This window comes from Atta colombica, unplaced genomic scaffold (assembly GCF_001594045.1).
Source record: "Atta colombica isolate Treedump-2 unplaced genomic scaffold, Acol1.0 scaffold32, whole genome shotgun sequence".
Classification (NCBI taxonomy): domain Eukaryota; kingdom Metazoa; phylum Arthropoda; class Insecta; order Hymenoptera; family Formicidae; genus Atta; species Atta colombica.
The window spans coordinates 1,683,982-1,705,202 of NW_017259426.1; the positions used below are offsets into that span (position 1 = coordinate 1,683,982).

Below are 21,221 nucleotides of genomic sequence, written 5' to 3' on the forward strand. Positions count from 1 at the left end.
TTTATTCTGTTTTTAATAAATATCTTTCATTATGTGCCTAAGATTTATTATAATTTATTGTATTTCTTGCCACAAAATATGACAGGCCCTATAATGACTTCTCATCCTGTAAAGATTATAAACCTAATTAGTTTTAGAGTAACAAATACTGGCAATCACAGCCCAATGCAATGTCCGTGACAAAAAAATTGAAATAACTTTGTTGTCCAGTATAACGCGAGGACAGGAGCCCGAGATGGAGTTTGTCGCGAAGCGACTAACGAGCAAGGACCTCGTTTTCCCTCTTTCCTCCTCTAAGTACTCGCCTCCCTCGTCGCACGCCGTCTCTTGTCGTGAAGCACTCCCGGCTTATATAAGTCTTATAAAGAGCAAAGAGCGGCGGGACCACACACATCCGATCCTATCTGCGGGCTTTTCTGTGCGCTTCGACCGTCTCTCTCCTTTCCTTTTCCTTCCTGCCTTCCTTCCTTTCTGCTACGCGGGACTGACTCTCCGTTTGTTCTACCTCTTACAACACGACTCGCCCCCTAAACCGATCCCGCTCTCCGTACGTCTGGCAAATTATACGCGATCGTGACAAGGACCGCCGCAGATGCTCGCTCTTTCTCGATGTTATCCAAATGTATCTGGGATACATTTTGTCTTAATCTCGATGTAAAAATCATTGATGTAAGAAATAGAATTCATTAAAGACGTTATTTTTTAATATATCAATTATAAATTGCTAATCTACTTACTGCGTATTCTTAAAACATATTAAGCTATAGTTAAAAAATAAGACACACTTACCCCATTCTGCATTATCCGATGGAGGCAACCAATGATCAGACATCGGAAATATAAAAAAAATAGGAATTTACATTATCGTTCAAATAATAGTATAAGATCGAATAATCGCTTCAATATTCTATATGTAAATTAAATCATCGTTCTTACATTTTATAATGTCCATATATTAATTTTATGAACAAATATTTTATCCATCAATCTTAGGGAAATGATACTCACCGTAGTTTCATTGACACTTTTGATGTAGTCTTTGTAGGTACCCGCTATTAATTTAACGATGTTCTCGTTACCATGTTTGGCTCCCCAATGTAAAGCCGTCTGCAACATATGTACAAGAAAGGCGGGGTGATAATTCGTTTGTCAGTCATTTAAATCGCACGACGAGATTACAGCGCAAGTAATGCAAGACCACGAGGAAACCACGCGATGGGAATGTGAGTAAGTAAAAATGTATCAGCACTGAGATTTATGGCACGACTGCGAACTCTTCGATGGGGTGTATGTCGAAGGTGGCCTCGATTGTAGACACGATGCGAGCAGCTGTAGCGTATTTTCGGGGTGACGCGTCGGTGAAATATTCGCGAATTAAGCGACGGCAACGGCCGGGTGTCAACCGGGACGAGCTGGATGAATGGGAACCATCGCCCGCGCCAGAATGTATTCGAGAGAGGAAGATCTCGACTGGCAGTCGATTACAGTCGGAGTGCAAAGGAGTTAGTGCGGCTCAAGGAAACCCGGAAAGAGCAAATAGATCAAACTTGAGATTGAACTTACTTCCATTTAGACGCTTCGGTGAATCAGAGAATGAGGAAAAGAAAGATTAATTGATCTTTATTAGCTTCAATAACTGCAATGTGTGAGATACAATCTAATATAATGCTTATTTATTAATTATCCAAATCGTCAGACTTAAACATCCTATACATTTACATTGCACTATACCTTTTCTCTCCTAAGTACTATTCCTGTTATCCCATAACTTTCCATTTTCTTTAACAAAATATCTTTGTCTACTAATTCAAACGCCCTTTTTAAATCTAAAAATACAACTTCTGTCAACTTTCTTTCGCCTATACTACTTTTCCAACTCGATATAACCGATATAAATTTGAAGGGCAATTTCACATGAGTATCTCGTTCTAAATCCTGATTGACACTCTTCTAATTTATTATCCTCTAAATAATTAACTAATTGATTGTGAATTGTTATTTCTAGTTCCTTCTCGTAAATCGATAACTTATTTATAGATCGAATTTTTCTATTTTTTTTGTTCTTTGTATTTTTGGTATAGGAATTACAATAGTTTCTTTCCAGTCATTTGAGAATATTCCCTCCTCTAAGAATCTATTCAGTACTTCGCATAATTTTATACCTGCTATCGTTACCATCCTTTTCATTATCTCAATAGTTATTCCTTCTGTACAACTTTTGTTTCCTAATCTATAAACTACTCGATTTAATTCGCCTATATTAATTGTACTAAAAACTTAAAATTTACTTTTAGTATATTTATCTATTATTAATTCCATTGTATCATTTCTAAAGTCCCTGATATGCTATCTACAAAATATCTATTAAAAATATTTGTCATCTCATATATATTACTATATAAAGTGTCTCCACACTGAATCTCCCTGTATGTATTATCTCTACTCGTACTATCCTTCAGCAGCTCTCGAAGCGACCTCCACATTTGTCGAGGATTTTTTTATATTTTCGTCTAATCTAAGTTTTTAGTACAATTAATATAGGCGAATTAAATCGAGTAGTTTATAGATTAGGAAACAAAAGTTGTACAGAAGGAATAACTATTGAGATAATGAAAAGGATGGTAACGATAGCAGGTATAAAATTATGCGAAGTACTGAATAGATTCTTAGAGGAGGGAATATTCTCAAATGACTGGAAAGAAACTATTGTAATTCCTATACCAAAAATACAAAGAACAAAAAAAATAGAAGAATTCGATCTATAAATAAGTGAAAGAAAATACTAATGTTTTCTGAAATACATATATTTCACTATTTTATTCAAATACCTGGTATGTAAACAAAATCGGAGATATTCTGGTAGATAAATTTAAATTTGTAAAAATAAGTAAAATATGTATATTCCAACTATGTTAATATTCATTGTTAAAGCTTTCATAAATATGGAAGAATTTTTTTATTTTATATAGTCAAGAATAATATGAATTTGCCTTGAAGTTCTATGTACTGCAGACTATGTATGCAGACAAAGAGTGAAAATTTCACATTATGATGGAGGGTTAATAATATAGCCAAGAATTTCGCAACAGAGTCTTGTATCAATTATTTCAGTGATGTTCTATTATTCACATCATACTTTGGATTATCGTCGAATGTATACCCGAGCGTGACCGTATGAACTCTAGTCCGCCTGCTAAAATTAACGTTCAAAATTAATCACCGGACCGCCGCTCGATGACAACTATTAACGCAACATTCTAGCCCCGATTCGACGAGATGCTTTAAAAGGGATACACGTTTTTCGCGTAAGGGCGGCAGAGCAACAAGCTTTCGTACCGAAACATGCATTTTAATTCTCATCGAGTCGGCGTCCCGCGGGTAGATTAAAAATAGTGTCTCCGTCTCCCCGGATTTTAGGGATGTCATAGAAGCTGCCCTCAGACCTGAAGCTGACTGCCAACGTATGCTAGAGCTACCCTCCACACGGACTGCAAGTCGCGGACCACCTCATTAGTGGACGACGAAAAAAAAAGTTCATTCTAACGAGACTACGTACCTAATGACGGGAACCACGCGTGAGCCCGCCCGCGCGAGCGAGTATATGTATGAGACGGTACACGTGGCGGGTCTCTAAACGAGGATGTAGGTACACCTTGTGTACGACTTTCATTTTATATGCGGTCTGCGCGAAAAAATTAACGAACGCACGACGAACATATCGAAATGTAATGACATTAGGCGTTATATGCCACGAATAACGATGTAAAGAACTTTACAGTACAAATACATATATTGATCAATCGAATTGACAGTTACGTCTATGTATGTTGAAATAATCAGTTTCTAATGAGAATAAAAGGTATTGAAGCTGAGATTTAGATTTTCTATAAAAATCAAAATTTTTTTCGTACAATCCATCAGTTAATTGTCACCATAAGTAATGCTTTTTATATGTTCGAAGAGCAGAGCGCAGGAAAGAGGAATTTACGCATATGGATAATACGAATAATTAAGGGCGCGCTCTGTCTGCTGTACAATTATTAAATGTACCGCACATAGCGCGACGGCAGGCCGAGTGAAGTCATTAACTACGAAGTGCGCGGACATGGCCCATCTAATACGCTCCACTAGTCCGGCTGGTGAAGATGCAAGAATCCGGCTGAATTACACGGCCGAGGTGCAAAATGAATTTTTACGGTGGTCTCGCGGGACCATCAGCGCTTATGTGAGTATATACTCGTGGCCGAGCTCGGACGTCTACTTCCCCCGGCTTCGTGCTAACGAAGTTTTATGAAGCGCGATAGCGCCATACCTACGCCGCGCCGCCGTGGACTTTGGCGCTCCTTAATTTGTGAATGCTGCTGCCGCGCGGTGTCGGCCGCGCGCCATGCCGCAAAAGAATGGTATGTCGGCCGACAACGTGATATATCTTCGGCCCTCTGCCCCGGACCTTCGGTCGGAGTATAGGTGCATACCGCGGATATACAGTAGCCTGCTTCTTTTCCTGCCGGCGCGGCGTAACTTTCTTCAGAACGATCCGCGCGTGAGAAAGTACGCGATCCAAGTATCGCCAAGATCGACTGTGCTTTCCACTGTATAACTTCATGGTAGTTTTCTTTGAAATTGCGACGCATCGAATGGATCGGTGGAAAAGTAGTCCGTGATTTAAAACGCATTTAGAATTTTCATTTATTCTCCCTCTCCCTTTCTCTCTCTCTCTCTCTCTCTCTCTCTCTCTCTCTCTCTGTCTCTTTCTTTTATTTTGATATCAATTCTTGGTTGACATACATATGTATTTAATTTCTGAACTAATTAGTCTTAATTAATGCGCGGCTGTAACCGCGTCGTAGCACTAACGCGATTACAGACGAGGTACGAGATGACCATCAGCCATGACGGTTACAGCAGTACGGAGCTACGCCGATATAATGCTTGACAATGTCACTATATTGTTCATAGCTCGGTATAATAGGGTACAAACAGAGCTTTATAAAAGTTACTAAGCTAGTTCTACGCGATATATAATTTTTTATTCAATTTAATCAAGTTTCGTCATGCACTTTGCGCGTAGAAATAAATTCCATCAGGAAAGCTCCCAGAATCATTCTGTCTAAGACGTTCTCTTTGTAGCCAACAACGGAAATTTCTTTCCAACTTTCATCGGTTCTCCTTCGTGGGACTCAATGTCTCCGTAACGACGTGTGCACGCCACATGTTCGTGAAACTACGTATAAACTATGGCTATATAGTTGTCTTCTCGTGGATGCTGATTAAGCCAGCGTGGAGAATTGCAGGCGATTCCGGGGGCCCGAGGAGGAACAGGAGAAACAACAGCAGCAGCGGCAGCACGGCAGCAACAAAATCAACGGCAGCGAGAGCAGGAATGGGAACAGCAACGGCAGCAGCAGCAGCAGCAGCAACAACGGCAGGAGCTACCGCGGTCTCCGCTGATGTATGCGAGCGATACAGATATCTCCGGAAAGGAATTTGCGTTGAATTAGCGTATAATCGGCGGGCCGATCTGCTCATACGGAATCCCGCGGTCCCCCGCTTACACGTGTCCCAAGAGCTGTATTCTCTGCGCGAACACAATATTTAGTGGCCGTCGTGGCGCGGCGGCGTCGCGGTCTTCCTCTCTCTCGTCTCCTCTTCTCCGGCCTTTCTTTTCCCGTGGGACCTTCTCTTACCGCAGAGTAAGGTATGCGAGTCCTCTTTAAGCGCTTCCTTGGCCCAAATTTTTCCCTTCTCACTAAACCAAACCTGACCAAGTCGCCCGCTGGGAGTGACGGTGCGATTTTGTTATTAAGATAGGCTCTCGAGATGTGCAACGTTCTCCCGGAATTTGACACTCGTTTCTCACTGGTATATCGTAGCGAGTGTTAATAAGGTTACGGTCTTTGAATCTAAGCTTAATTGGATGGATCATTATTATGTTGATAATGAATATGAAATTGTGTTGCAATTGAATATGAAATTTATCAAATATATATAATTGCTGTAGCGACTAGTTCACTCAATTCTTAATACTTCAAACGAAATGCGAATACCGAAGAGATAGCAATTAGGTCTGCTTAGAAAGCTAGACACCTCGACTTATCGACCATCGATCGTTCTACCGCAGATAATCGCGTGGACATGAGGGTTACGAGCACTAACAGACTTCACCATCTTGGGGTCGCGCTCCTTAACTCCACCATCCATCTTGGCATAGTAAATTCGCAGGAGGAAAAAGGGAGAGAGAGGAAGCCGATCCACATCGACCGATTCACGAAACTCTCATGAACGTTCGCGGTGGGTCGTCCGGATTCAACGGCGTAGCGCGATTCGATCTTCCAAAGGTCGATTCTGGGAAATCGGGGGAGACGTCGGGCGCGTGTCTTCCGACGGGAAGAGACCACAGGGTGATGATGGAGGAGGTAGGATAACCGGAGGTGAAAGGAGCGAGGAGGATGATCGAGTAACGAGCCTCCGGTCACGTGTATGGCGTCGAGCATCGAGATGTCAGATCTATCGGCGCGTGCTCGATGGCGCGTGTCTTCGCCTGTTGATCAGTTCTGTTGCTTTTACTCGTGCCCGACGTGCACATCAGCCGAGCCGCCCGATTACCAGCATTAGTCATGAATTCGTGATCGCGCGACGCTTCGCGGTGTGACGAGCGGAAACCTTCGTACGCGATGAATACTCTTGTGATGACAATCATGCATAAAGACTTAGACGAATCACGTTGGACAGATAGCAAGGAGATAAAGCGATGAGTCGATGACACTGAACAAATGACTAAACTGAAAGAAATGTTCTTTCTCATTTTGAAATATCTTAACGTGTTATTAATTCATTACGTATAAGAAAATCTTTTTCGTCCGAATCAATATCGAAGATGCCAAATAATCTTTTGTTATCTCACTTTTGTTAGTTCCGATTCAGCCGACGTTGCGATAAAGATTTGCACCGCGTTGAATGTAGAGAAATGTCGAGGGAGAATGTTTTATTTCCTGCAATTGCGTCAAGGAGGTGTGTTACTCAGAATCCCGTAAAAAAAGAACGATGCCGCGTGGCGTGCCGGTCTGAACTTTCGCGTCTTGCGCGAAGGATACACAGGATGCAGGAGGTGTCATTAGCATAACGTGGAAGAGCCGTGGTTCGTGATTTATTCGCTATTCCCCGTTCTTTTCGCTCGTAATTCCACCTCCACGCCGGGTAAACACGATCCCAGGAGCCAAAGGCGTCCAAGTGGAAGATCTATTAGAAAGTAAATTTACGCGTATATTTCTGAAGCTCGCGTGTTATTTTCGCGAAAAAGTCGCGGTGCGAATAAAGAAGAAGGACATGCTAAATTAGCAATATTTCTAAATTAGTTTTTAATCTTTACAAGATGATAAAGCTACTATAATGGCGTCGAAAGTATCATATTTTGACGCAAGGAATAAAAAATTGAATTATAACAAATTTCCATCAAGGAAAAGCTGTAAGATTAAAAAAATATGCTCCTACTCTTTAAAGATTAAATGCTTCATTACAAGGATAGCATCATACATGGCACTCAATTAAATTGCTTATAGTTTTTATAAAAATGAACATATTGTAAATATTTTTTTCAACCGAAACATATTGAGAACATAACGAATCAAGAAAATATATGTATCTTTTTTAATGAAAAAATATTGGGTATATTGTATTGAAAAGACGTTTAAGAATTAGCATTAGTCATCATTTTCATTTTGACGATTCAATTAATGATTCAAATTGTATTACATCGCAGTTGTTACATTGTCGTGCCTGATCGAGGGGATGTTGTATCCTAAATATCGCATGTTCAGTTGTGAAACATTCATAATTATGTAGACTGTTCGTGCAACTAGCTAACTTATTATCCTGTATACTTGTACAGTACCATGGATTGACGATCATACAATGTTATCCGTCGCCATCAGGCCCGCAATTGCGATCCATCAACTACGATCGTACAATTGAAAAAAGTGCTTCCTCGTTCGAAAGGAAATAATAAGAGCCGCCGGTGGATCGCGCAAACGAGGTGTAACTGAAATCACTTGAGGTACTCGCTCAAACGAGCTGTGACTGCACGAAGATCTCTATCCCGGCTACCGAGCCTTTAATTCTCTTGCAGATTACCACCTTGTGATATCCCCTTTGAATATTAATTTTTCTGCAAATGCGTTACATTACATATCTACAGTGATATGCAAGCGCAATTAAAGCGCAATAAACACGAAAATGACTGTATTATTCGCCTAATTGTGGATTCATTTTTAACAAGGCCGCAATGTAGTGTATCTACTTAATGAAATTTTTAATAGCGACCAATCGTTCATGTTAGAGTTTACAAAAGAAAAAAAGAAGAGAAAAAGAAAAAATGAGCAACTTCAGCCGAAGGAAAGCGAACGGTATACCTTCTTTATGTATGCCACTTTAGAAAATTAAACGATGGGTATTTAAAGACGTCGATGAGCAGGATTACTACGTAAATCTGCGCAAAGTATGCCTGTGGAGTTTTCCCGCTGTCGCAGGTGGCGTCGACGAGCCGCGACGCGACAAGACATTGCCATCAGCCACGTCCATTACCTCGTGAACGTTGATTCGGTCCGATGAGCATCGGTAGTCAACAATTTCGCTAGCGATTCGCCTAACGAATGGACGTTCGTGTCACAACCGCGTCTTACACGTGTGACCGTGAGAGACCGGACGCCGTGAATTTATTCTGTTGGAAGCTGAGGAAATACAATGTTCTGAACAAAAGATGACCCGTTTCCACAACTCCGCGATGTCCCAACTTCCAAGAAATCAATACTGATATAGAAGCATTATCGCATTACGAAGTATATCCGCAACTAGAAAGAGTATCTACATATTTATAAACTAAATTCGCAATCAATCGATTACATTATCCAACATTCAAATTCTTTCCGAAGTATCACAGTAGAATATTTTGAAATTTTTTTCATGCTAAACAGGATGCTGTAGTTAGAATTTGCACAGTGCCTCAAGATTTTTAATAAACTGAGATGAAACAGATCAAAAACCATCACAATTTATTACAAATCTTGGTGTGCTACGCAAATTTTGATGATCCTGTTTAGCGCAAAAAACTCTTCGAAATATTATGATATTTCGGATAGATAAAATCTTTTTCAAATAGTATTATTTATACTAAAATGTCGCTTTAGTAAATAATACCAACGCTTGCAATATTATCCGGAATTTCCGCTCGCAATGGGAATGATTTCCTAAGCCTCAACGCGCAATCAGTCGTCGATAAAAAGCATGTTCTGTTCATCGACGCTTTGGCATCGACAATGTTGAACTCTTACGGCTCTGAATATCGATATTCAGCGAATCTCCGGGGTCCCCTCGTGGTTTCGTGAATCACGAGATTCAGGGTGTCCGCCGCGGGCACGGGCGCTGCATGCATACATCCACCTGCAGCGGAGTTTAAACGATTAACGGGAGCGGTTTCCCGCGAATAATCGATGTCCCTCCGATGTCCTCGGGCGTACGGCAAAGTTCTCGGTCGTCTCGATCCAACACGGTATTTCACGAGGGATTACGCGGCTTACGCTTTCGTTCGATCGTATCCCATCCCGCATCCCTTCCCATTCGCTGTCAGGAATTATCGGTCGTGTGTCGATTATATTTTGCATAGGCGCTTACCTCTACGCTTACCTTCAATTTCTTCAATAAGAGATACACGGGCTTTTAAAAAAATTATTATAAAGAGTTACAAGCTTCATCCTATTAAAAAGCTAAATTGGAAATATGTCCAAAAATGCATCAAAGTATATATAAATATCTTATAGCTGTCTTTTCGGATTTAACAATTACAAACTGTCAGAGATGATAAGATGATAATGCTGTTATTTTTATAATAATGATATGACAATGACGTTACAATTTTTTTGTAACGATAACAATAACTAATTAAAAGCTAAAGTTGAAAAAGTCATTTATAAAAAATAACTTTTCTAATCTTAGCTTTTAATTAATTACCGTTATAAAAAATTTCTGCAAACTATATATATTCAGCTATGAAATTTAGTTATAAAACGTTTTTGGAAACTAGATTTCTTCCGATTCTCTGATTACTTCGCCACTTGAGAGCTCTTGTACAGCGATCGGCGAATCGAGAAAATCAATTCTGGATCAATCGCGAGTGATCTGCAAGGCCCGCCAATGGATACAGAAGCTCTCGGTTGCTCTGGCAAGAGAGCGATGGAAGGGGTGAAAGGGTAAGCCGCTTTGCGAACGAGCGGAATTGCCGAACCGCGTTTGGGACGAAGGGAGTAGACGATTAGGTAAACCCAGGATTAGTTAGACGTCGCTGCTCCCTTCGTTCGGGATCCGGAGAGCCCTTCTACCTTCGACTCAGACTCAGTAGCCTCCATCTACACTCTCTATCGCTACTACTATTGGCCTAGCCGAGTTCGATTGCCGCTGCTAATAATGCCATCCTTGATTTACATGATTGGATTGGCGTCTCGAAATTGAAACTGCCGCCTACCGTTGGGTGAATCTGATGGAGAAGGGGCTTGCTTACGTTCTGTATTAGACTGCGGACATTGAAATTTGCAATAAGATACCTCTTAATTGCACAATAATGAAGCATGAAAAGAAAGAAATCATGACAAAGATTTTATGAAGTGTTATTTATGGCGATCTTTCTTATATTGCTAGTCAACGTGATAAATCAAGAATGATAAATTTTGTTTTTCCCATTTCTGCATATTTTAAATCTTTCTGCAGTTTTTAAATCTTTTTGTTTCATAACATTGTTTGCGATCTCTAGACGATCCTCCAATACTATACGAGAAATCCTCGTAAATTCTCGTAATCATATTGAATCATTCCGCGTCCCGGATGTGTGGGTAAACACCAATATATTTCATAGATGGATACAACAAAAGAACGCCGTTTCCTCTTCGAAAAGACCTCTCGGAGAGATTAGTATGCTCGTATCTGCATGCCGCAAGATCGTATCTGCCACGAGCGCGGTCCTTTGTAGGTTTTTGTTTGCATTGCGTACGTATTTATGTGAGCGCTCTTCCTTTTCTTTTCGGCTTCTCCTCCTCCTCTTCCTCCTCCTCCTCCTCCTCCTCCTCCTCCTCCTTCTCCTCTTTCAACTGTTTCTTCCTTTTCTTTTTCTTCTTTCTTTTCCTCTTCCTTTTGTCTCTTCTTCTTTCCCTACATAATCGCGGGGGACGCTTCTACTTAGAAACGCTCCAAATGATCCGCTTCAACTCAATCAATCTTTAGAAAGTTACTGTCACGACGCGAGTCTCTGGAGAATTTCTTCTGTACGCCATTCAATGTCTAAGTTTATTTCTGTTTCTGGGAAATAAAACTTCGCTAGTCATGTTTTAAAGAGGATTCGTGCACGTATGTGCTCGTTATGTATTTAAATTTTATATATATTAATTACAATCTTCCACTTTCATAGAAAAATATTTAGAAAGATCGCAATTATTCATAGTTAAAATATAAATTTTTAAAAATATAAATAAAAAGTGTAATTCAAGACTGTCTATAATCTATCATTTTAAAGTTCATACATCCTTAGACTTTTGGCATATAATTGAATATTCACTAATTTGATTTTTTTTGCGCGCACTATATCAATATCAATGTCGAGATGTATATATCCATTTGGCGTGGATCTGTAATCCCTCACTATGTACCAATTACCTTGTCCATTCTACCTGCGTTGCATGCAAATTGGATTTCGGTCACGGAAGACGCAGAGGAAGACGTCAGCCGTTTCCTCATGACGAGCTGAGATTTCGTAGTTGCCAAAAGTAAATTAGTAAACTAATGCTTTCGAAAAGAAAGAACTTTCCAGCTGGTTAATCAGCTAAATAACGCGACAAAAATGCGTAAAATTAATGGAAAAACGTTTGTAGAACGTTAAATTACCTAGGATTTGTTTGTAGAAAGACAATGATGGCGCCATACCACTACTACAATAGGGTATTACTAGAAAGCTGACAATAGGGTAGGGCCCTTAATAATCATTTTAAACGGCACTCGATTCTTCAACCGTAAGTAGATACCAATTTTACCTGACGAAAAATAAAACTTACAGACGAAGCAGTCCGAGAAGTACGACGAGACGAGAAGAGACAGGATGATAGTTGGTCGTGTGGCGATACTAATCCGATTGCGCGACTCGCTCGTGCCAGTCCTTTGAAACGTAACGACCGGCAAACTTTCCCTCTGTTATGCTTTTGTGGTAGTTACAGGATCAGTTCCTTCGACGACCGTTCAGACTGTTCGTGGCGCCGAGTTTCCTTGCTGAACAATTTACGAAATTTAGCCGCAGAGATTTAGTAGGTCGCAACATTGAATCCTTTCTCAAAACGTTTTCCGTTATTTTATTTTTAATAATTGCCCGAGGAATAAAAGATTGATACGAAATATGTATGAAGTGCCGTAATTCTTTTTGCAAATGATACGTTATTAATTACGAGCGAATCAGTATGCGTTCGCATAAAGTGTGGGAAGCGCGGGGATGTTCGCTAGCTGGTTATCTGGCTGGGAAAGGAAAGGGAGTATTAAAGGAAGAGATGAACTTTTTTTGCAGCAATTTCAGCGAGCGTCAATTAAATTACTGCGATGCGTCCGGGCCCTCGGGTTCGATCAAGCTATATAGGAAGCACTTCACGCTTGAATGAGAAGCTTTCCCACGTAAAACGTCTTTAAACACGAGTACTTTAAGATTGTGTATTAACACCTACATAATCCGTGTCTTCTTGAAAATAAAATATCGTTTTCGAGATTATGCGGAAACTTATCTTAGAATCTTGTATTCGTGAACCTCCGATGGGAGGATTATAATTATAAGTTAAAAGATTATATTCACACTGAAAAAAAATTGTTCAGTTAACAGAATTAATTTAATTCGTCTTTATTTCTTTTGACAAAGAATGTATTAAGTATCAAATTTATTATATTTGACTTAAATACATACATTTTCCAACAAAAGTAATAAAGATAACTAAATTAATTTATATATAGTTAAATGAACGATTTTCTTTTAGCGTACTGTAGAGCATAATGATAGTCGAGAGAAATTCCAGCAAAATTACGCATTTTCGTAACACTTCGATTGTTCCTCGTTAGTTAACGGAAGACGAACGTTAGTTAGTCCATTAGCATTCACGTACTGCACGCTTTTTGGAAATACAACTTGGGAGGGCAGAGTCGCTAACACGATCGACGTGTGAATGTAAAGGAACCGATTTGTAATAAGGGACACGGGGAAGCATGAAGGGAATCGAAAGTCGAATCCCCTGGAAAGCAAAGTTCCCGCCGGAACTCCAGAATTCGTCGCATTAATATGGCGCGCGTGAGTCACGCGAGTGCGTTGTTAGTCGGCAGGCGTTCGGTTTTCTGTTGACGATCGAGATGATGATGATGATAACGACGACGCATCGATGGCGACGTATGGTTGACAATGATGACGCATAATAGAAGGGATCGGTCACGCAGTTTTCTTTTGTCGTTGTTACCAGGCGAGAGGCGCGATGAGAATCCCATTATTTATTACGCAGCGCGGACGTACGAGTTGACACAGAAATAGGCACCAGAAGTCGCATACGCGTCCGCGTCGTTTAACGCAATTACCTCTGCTGCCGTGCAGGCGTGCGTGAAATTCCAATATCGTCCGTTGTTGCAGCCCCCATTACCGTGCTTTCATGTAGGTACGCAAAAGGGCATGAGACGCTTAATAAAATTTTATATGTAATTTAACGATTCTTTTTTTCTTTTGTAATGATCAAAATTTTAAGAATATTTCGTAGGTTTATATATATATATAAAGAATATTCGCGAAATGATTTTTTTGATAATATTATAAAATTAGTTCAATTAAAAACTCTCTAAATCTGAATCAGTAGATAATCATTATTAATTACCTAATGGCATACTTGGCACTGATAATTAGTGAAATTCAACTAAAAAAGAAGAATGTTTGAGCATTATATAACTAAAATACTAATATTTTTAGTTAGTTTCAATCTTCCAATACCATATTCATTGAATTTAAGCACTAAAACAAAGTTGGTTAGATCATATAATAACGATTAGCTAAGTTAGGGATCTCATTTTTAATTCACTGATTACCAGTGATATACTTGGCACTGATATCAGTGATTATTCACTTATTCAGATTTAGAAAGAAAATAATTTCATAAAACATTAAAAATACTGTCATATTTAGAAATCGTAGAAGCATTCCCTCTTAAATATATGTATATAATCGAGATTTATTAACTTATAAAATATATTATTAATATAATAATATAATAAATATTTTAACAAATTTTATCCAAGTATTTTCGGTATGGAAAGCATTAAAAGATTATGGAATATCTCTTGCTCTCTCTAATATCCTTTTAATGTTGGCCGGCTCAATTAAAATGGTATTCTCAGACAGAGTGCGTACGTTTATCAGAATTTTCCATTTAGTTTGGACCATAATGTCCTTGGATATTTTCCGGCAGCAATTTGAAAATACCCTGTACGGCATTAAGTGATGGATCGAGCGAGTCGATATAGCCGCATACAAGAGTAATATCCCGAATGCGAGAGGACGCAACACGAAACGAGGGTGCCGCTCCGGGGAAGAGGAGACAGCGTTCAACAACTCTCCGCGCGCAGGCACAAGGGTCAGCTACAGATTTTTGCGGGCAGGTCGGACCGGCATTGGGCAGCTGGCGTGCGGTCAGCCGCTCTGCCCGCAGCGTTGCGTCGGTCGTGCATCACCGGCCACCGTATTAACCCCAAGCCCCAACGTACTCGGCCAGTACCGCAGGCCGCAGAGTCCACGGTCCATGGACGCCCGTGGACCCCGTGCGAGTCCTCCGCGTTCTACCATATACTTCATTACCTTCCCCTCCTACCATTCTTCCATTGTGGTTCAAACCACGATCATATCGCTCATAGACCGCGATGTTTCGCGTTCTAGACAAGAGATATAATTGCATGCCTCGAATCGATTGGAAAAATGTTTGCGCTCAGCAGAAAAGACCGTTTTGAAGTTGTAAGATTTTTTAATGAAGCAGTTTATATACAATTAGATTATAGAGAAGTACTAAGACCAAGAATCAATCACATCAAAGAGTCTTATGACAATCGTAAAGCTACTTTTTCTGAACACAGCTAATGGCAGCAGAAAAAGCAATTTTACAATTGTAAAATTCTTTAATATGGTTTCGCCCTTAGTTCTTCACTAGATCTTAAATGCATAACCCTAATCATAATCTTAATTAAAAATCTTGTAACAGCAAAGTTATTTTTTCTGCTAAACATAGCTAATGAAAAAAAAACGATAGCACAACGCGCTTTTTTCTAAAAATAAGTATAAATAAAATTTATTTTCTTGAAAGATTATTCTTTTCAAGTTTAGTTGAAGTAATCAATGTAGCTAGATAACGATATTGAAACGCTTCTACGAGACAACTCTATATAATTGCTTCGAGTGGAAGTTTGCGTAGAAAGATTTCACATACAGTTGATTACGCACCGATATGGCTGGTAGAAAGGTGAAAAGATAAGCGGCATTGAAGGGCTCGGAGAAGAGAGCTCTAGCACGGGCTCATATTCCATATAATGAGAGCAGCATCAACATCAGACAAGCCGACATTGCCGAGTAATCGAAAGCCGCCGTGCCGACCAGACTGGCGAGGCTAATAAAGCAACGCTTTAGATCGATAAAGTAATTTCGATTGACGATAACCGATAATTGAGAAAACGAGTGCTCGTCCAGATTTCTCAGCATGGTCGAGATGATTTGTGCGAAAGCTGGTAAAAGGGTGAATACTTCCTCGGATACCGGCAATCAATCTCACTATTTTTTACGTAAATCCGCAGAGTTCGAATCTGCTATTACATCGTACAATAGCGGGAAATTTTAAATTAGGCTCTCTGATTTCCGATGATAAATTATTATCCGTACTCAAATGTTGAAACTGCCGTTAATCTTTTCTAATTCGGTTGTCTTCTGAATTGACTACCATATACGTGATTTCCTCGTACATGATAAATGATCGCAACAATATTAATAAAACATCCTACTTACATACTGTGGTGATCCACGATGAGTATGCATATATCCGTCCATCCGAGATGTGTGGCAGGCAGGCACGAGGCGTGAAACAGAAAAGACGATAGTTACATGTATCTACGCGTCAGCCTCGTTAGTATTAATTAAGACCTTATTTATATAGCACAAGCGCGCAAGCACGATTTGCATATACGTCGCGTGGCCTCCGAGCAAACAAAGTTCAGCGTCGCGCCGCAGATCCATCATCGTTGTCATTACCGCGTTGTGCCGGGCTGGCGATTGTGGAGACGAATTATCGCTGGTATATACCTCGACGATTGTTGACAGGCAGCAATCACGCCGTTGGTTCGCAGTCGACGATCATGTACTGGCGATGGCCAGCGATACGGTATAATGTCGCAGCGCAATAAAGGCTTATTCGAACAATACGATTTCTAGCGCGCAGTGTCAACATCGTTCCCAAAAATTATATCCCCTGTAAAGTTGATACCACTTGCCACACGACATTTCGAGCACATTGTCGCCGTTAATCTCGACTACTGTTACATTTTGTGCACCTGCCGCTTGAATACCGTATCGTTTGAATAGGGCTTAAGAGCTCAGCTCCGCGTGCAGACCATCGAAACAAGAATCGCGATATCTGCGAGGAAAATTCGAGATTTCCAAGGCAAAATAGCGGTCGGAAGCATGCAACGACGCGACTAGGCTACGTCAGCGATCCGTCATGATCAAGCGAGAGCTGTGATTTAATTGTCACCGGTAGCTCCGTGACGAGATGGTGGAAAGTGTGCAGGGTCGGCTAAGTTGCGCGGCAAGAAACACTGTATCCTTCCAGCAAGAAAGGACGCTCTATGCAATTTACAAAAACCTATAAGAAGCCTCGATGGCTTATTTGGAAGATCTCTGATTTTTATGAAATAGTATTTTATTTTTTAATTTACATAAATTTTCGCAGAATACATATAGCATTTTTATATATAGAATTTTTTGCATCTCTCAAAATTACACCATCAAGCTTAAGATAAACGAGCAATGCTACAAAGAATTCCAGAAACTTTTATATTATGAGTATAGTTCAATTTCATATTTTTTCATTTAAATCAATTTCTTCCTCTTTTATATATTATTGAGAGAAATGTTTAATATGAACAATTATATGTGGTTGATATGTAAAATATCAAAATTTTGTTATGTTTTAATTAAAAAATTGTATTGTAATAAAAATTTAGTTCGAATAATTGTAATTAGAACAATACAATTTATAAATTAAAAACAAAATTTTCAGTTCACATATCAACGAAATTATAGTTATTTTAAAAATATTTCTTTCGGTGTATAATTGTAATAAAATTTTAAGATATAGAAAAAAAACAGAAGAGTATTTTTTTTTTAGAAATAAGCAGCGGCCCTGGCGCAGGAAGGCAATAATTGTGAAGGAAGGGCGGATTGCGGGGTTAAGATCGACTCGATTCCCGTTGGTGGAAACGCAACGGCGTTTCGCGAATCTCGTCCAAGAGTGGGCACGATATCCAACGAGTCGGGCAATTATAAAACTGCTGTAGAGAGTCACCGCCACCGCAAAACACATGTCGCCCTCGTACCACCCCCGGAGCTCCCTCTTGTCCACCGATGCCGACATGGGAGTGAACGCGCGACACGCACGCACGCACGCGAGCACGCACGCACGCGAGCACGCACGCAGCTCTTCACGAGTGTGTGAGTTTCAGGGATCTGCGTGCGTCGCGGTTCTGTATAATTTGACATGTTGTCGTACACGTTATTATTCAGATAGATCTTATCGCGCGAGTCGAACGGACCTTTCTTCCTTCTTTCCTTTTCCTTCAGTCAGTCAGTCAGTCAAGAGTCTCCTTCGCCCCTTCGAGTCTCTCCATTCCGAATGTCACTATTTTCTTGATCATTTTGATCAGCCAACTCATGATTCACTTATGAACGAATTAAATATTATGTGATATTCCGTTACATTGCCTTGACGTCAACCTTGATAAATATCGAGTTTGTTTTTCAGTATTCTAATAAATTAATTAACGAGAAAATAATATTATATAAAGAAAAAAATGTGTTCTCAAAGAATAATTGCATGGAAAAAAATGCTAAAATATCTAAAAATTTAGATATTCATCTAGATATATGTAGATCTGAAAATAATTTTGCAACCATCATATAAGTAGAAAGCTCAAGCATAATGAGCAATGCTATAAAAAGTTTTGATATTCTAGCAACCAGTTTGACCGCTCTACATAATTATTGTGATGGTAACAAAATTATTTTTAGATCCGTAGCAACATTTTTAGATATTTCAACACAACCGTTATTTCTGCATATGTATTAATGAGTGCAGTATCCATTTCGATAGCGGCATTATCAGCGCCATTAAAAATCTTGCGTTAAAAAAATTTAATCGCGGAGGCAATTGATCCTTTCTTGCTTTCGGATCCGATTTATACGCCGATGATGAACTGTCGTGTGATTCGCGAATGTTAATGAAGCCTATTAACGGCGAGCGCGATGTAGCGAATCGTTTTCGAACGCGTATAAAAAGCGACGCAAGTCATCCCTTCTTATTAATCGCCGACGATAATAAGGAGAGGCGTGCGCGTCATTAGAACTGTGCTAAATATTCAAACGCGCATATATAAAGCCAAGCCCAAGCACCTGCAACCCCGCCTAATTATTCAAATTTTTTAAGTCTTGGCGATTTATATCGAGCAATTAGCTCATCCTGTAACACTAATTGGAATGAAACCATGTACGCCCGCCGCGAACAACTGATAAACGTGGACCGTCTCGTTAGTTATCCGTGCACCGTTATCTGCTTTCAAAGAACACATTTCACATGAAATTCCGGAAATATTTCAATCCCATTTCATTTTTCTCTTCATCGTGATCTTGTTATTGCGATATCGCGAGTGGTATAATAAAAAACAGACAGAATGTTGTTAATGATATAATATCTTTGCGGAAAAAAGTTCTCCGATTGCTGGAATAACATTCAATTTGATTGTAAATTATAATACTTTACACATCGGTAATTCCTCCTTATTAAAAATGTAAGAATTGTATAAAATATGCAATTATTATATCAACCTGAAGCATTAAAAACATATATGATAAATAGAATAAAGATATTATATTAAATTATACGTTTTAAAGATATGTATGTTTAGTTAAATGCGTTAAGAAGCGCAAAGTATGAGCAGGAAATCTGCGCAGTAATTATGCACTTCGTTAAAAAGTAACTACGTCGAGCTACTTTATCTCTTATATTTTTATTCATTAAGAACGTAAAGATACGTTTATCTTGCACAATATTTTCGTCATAATTACGGCATTACTATCTGGCAGCTCTAACGATATACGTGCCAGCTACTTCGGGAAATTTCATGTTCGTCGTGTGAAAACACAAATTAAAATAAGTATGTTAGAAATACCGGTTGTATTAATCAATGTCTATCTAGTAAAAGGTAGGCGTGAAGGTGCTTCGTCATTAGGAGCCAACCTTTCAGACGTCTTCGGAGTTGAAGAGTGGCGATTCATCCGTCTTTTTCAAATATTTTTACGATTAATATACATATCTACGTCATTTTTCATTTTGCGCATCTTTTATAGAAAGAATTATCGTGTCAGTTATAGAATTAAATAGATTTTTATCGCTTCAATCTTAACCTCCCGGAACATCGAAATTTGTAATAGTTATTGATGAGTTTGTAAGATCCCTTTAATTTGTGTTGTTTAAAAGGAGCTAATTAATGTTAAGAATCTAAAATGATTGCATAAAAAATGAATATTAATTATATTTTAATAAGAATTCCAAATTTGTAGAGATGTAACATGTAATATAAAGAAAATTGAATTGACATTTTTGACAGATATTTATAATTGAATGGATCGAATAAACCGTTTTAGCAGGTTAAGATTGATAAAATTCTGAATACCAAAATTATTTTTTTTTCAAATCCTAGTCATTGAATCAAAATTTCACGATGTGGAGGAAATTTGTTTTTTATGATACCATTATTCAAAGTCGAACGCATGAGCATTTATAAAACCGATGTTACAAGAATCGAGATAACAATGTTAAATGTAGTGTGTAAATACAGCAGATATTGCACGCGTTTACCGCTGTGTCTTTTTATCGCCGAAACACATTGTGTAATTTCAAAATGTCTCGTTACACTATCTCGCTTCTTGCTCATCGCGGCTTTCGTGTCGCGGTGTCTTATATTTTGTACAATGACACTCGTAAAGGAACAATACAACGATTTTATTTGTCGGTTAAGGATGAGATACGCGGCGCTTTAGATTCGCGTTTAACTCATCCAGCCCGATCACGATCGTCTGCAACATACGCACGCATCCGCATAACGTGTATGGAACAATCGATAGAGTTGCTCATCTTTCTTTCTCGTGAATGCACCACGCGTCTACATACGCATAAGCAATACGAGAGAGGTTTCTCTTTTGCGTTCTCTCTCTAGTCGTACACTGAGAGATATCCCGCGGTAGATATAGCGCCGGCCCTAAACATCCGCCATTATATTAAATTGTGTATATTTCCCTTCATAATTGCTCGAATTATACGCATTATGTAAATCGGTATGTTAATTTCCTCTCTCGCTTCCTCCTTCCTCTCTCTCCCTCTCTTCTCTGCGTACCCCTTAGTTCGCGATTCTTTTCCCCGCTTTTGCCCACCTCGACCGGGGATTATAGCAATTTCGTTTAAACGCGCGCGCGCTAAATGTTACTTTATGCTTCTTTTATATTCGCCTGGTATCTCCTGCCGGGCAGGCAAGCAAGGGCAGGTAGATAGGTAGGAGAGGCGGGCTTTAGAACGCGCGCGTTTTAACGCACGCCTCTATTTACATAATATTTCGTCAGATTCGTATCGCTGCGTCCGAGATCGTAACGTCGTAATCGCATTTCACGGTGTTCGGCGCCAAAATCGAAGCGATCAGGCACGTTAATTTCATTCACGTCATTCACGTTGCGATACTATGAGGACGACGCGATGATCTTAGCTTAACGACCGATAGATAAAATCAAACTCGGAACTCTGAACGATCATTATAACTTCTTGCGGAATACGGAGGAGCTAACTATAATGATAGGAGATATTTTATATATATATATA

At 39.4% G+C, this 21,221-nt stretch overlaps 1 protein-coding gene across 1 annotated transcript in view; it reads right to left on the reverse strand.

Annotated features, from left to right (window-relative positions):
• LOC108690387 (ankyrin repeat domain-containing protein SOWAHB) overlaps window positions 1-21,221 on the reverse strand; it is a 126,219-nt gene that overhangs the window by 13,867 nt on the left and 91,131 nt on the right. The window contains exons 10-11 of the mRNA XM_018197648.1: window positions 1,009-1,107; window positions 790-795 (exon numbers count right to left, since the gene is read on the reverse strand). Of these exons, the coding sequence (XP_018053137.1) occupies window positions 790-795; window positions 1,009-1,107 (105 nt within the window). The remainder of the gene's footprint in view (window positions 1-789; window positions 796-1,008; window positions 1,108-21,221) is intronic.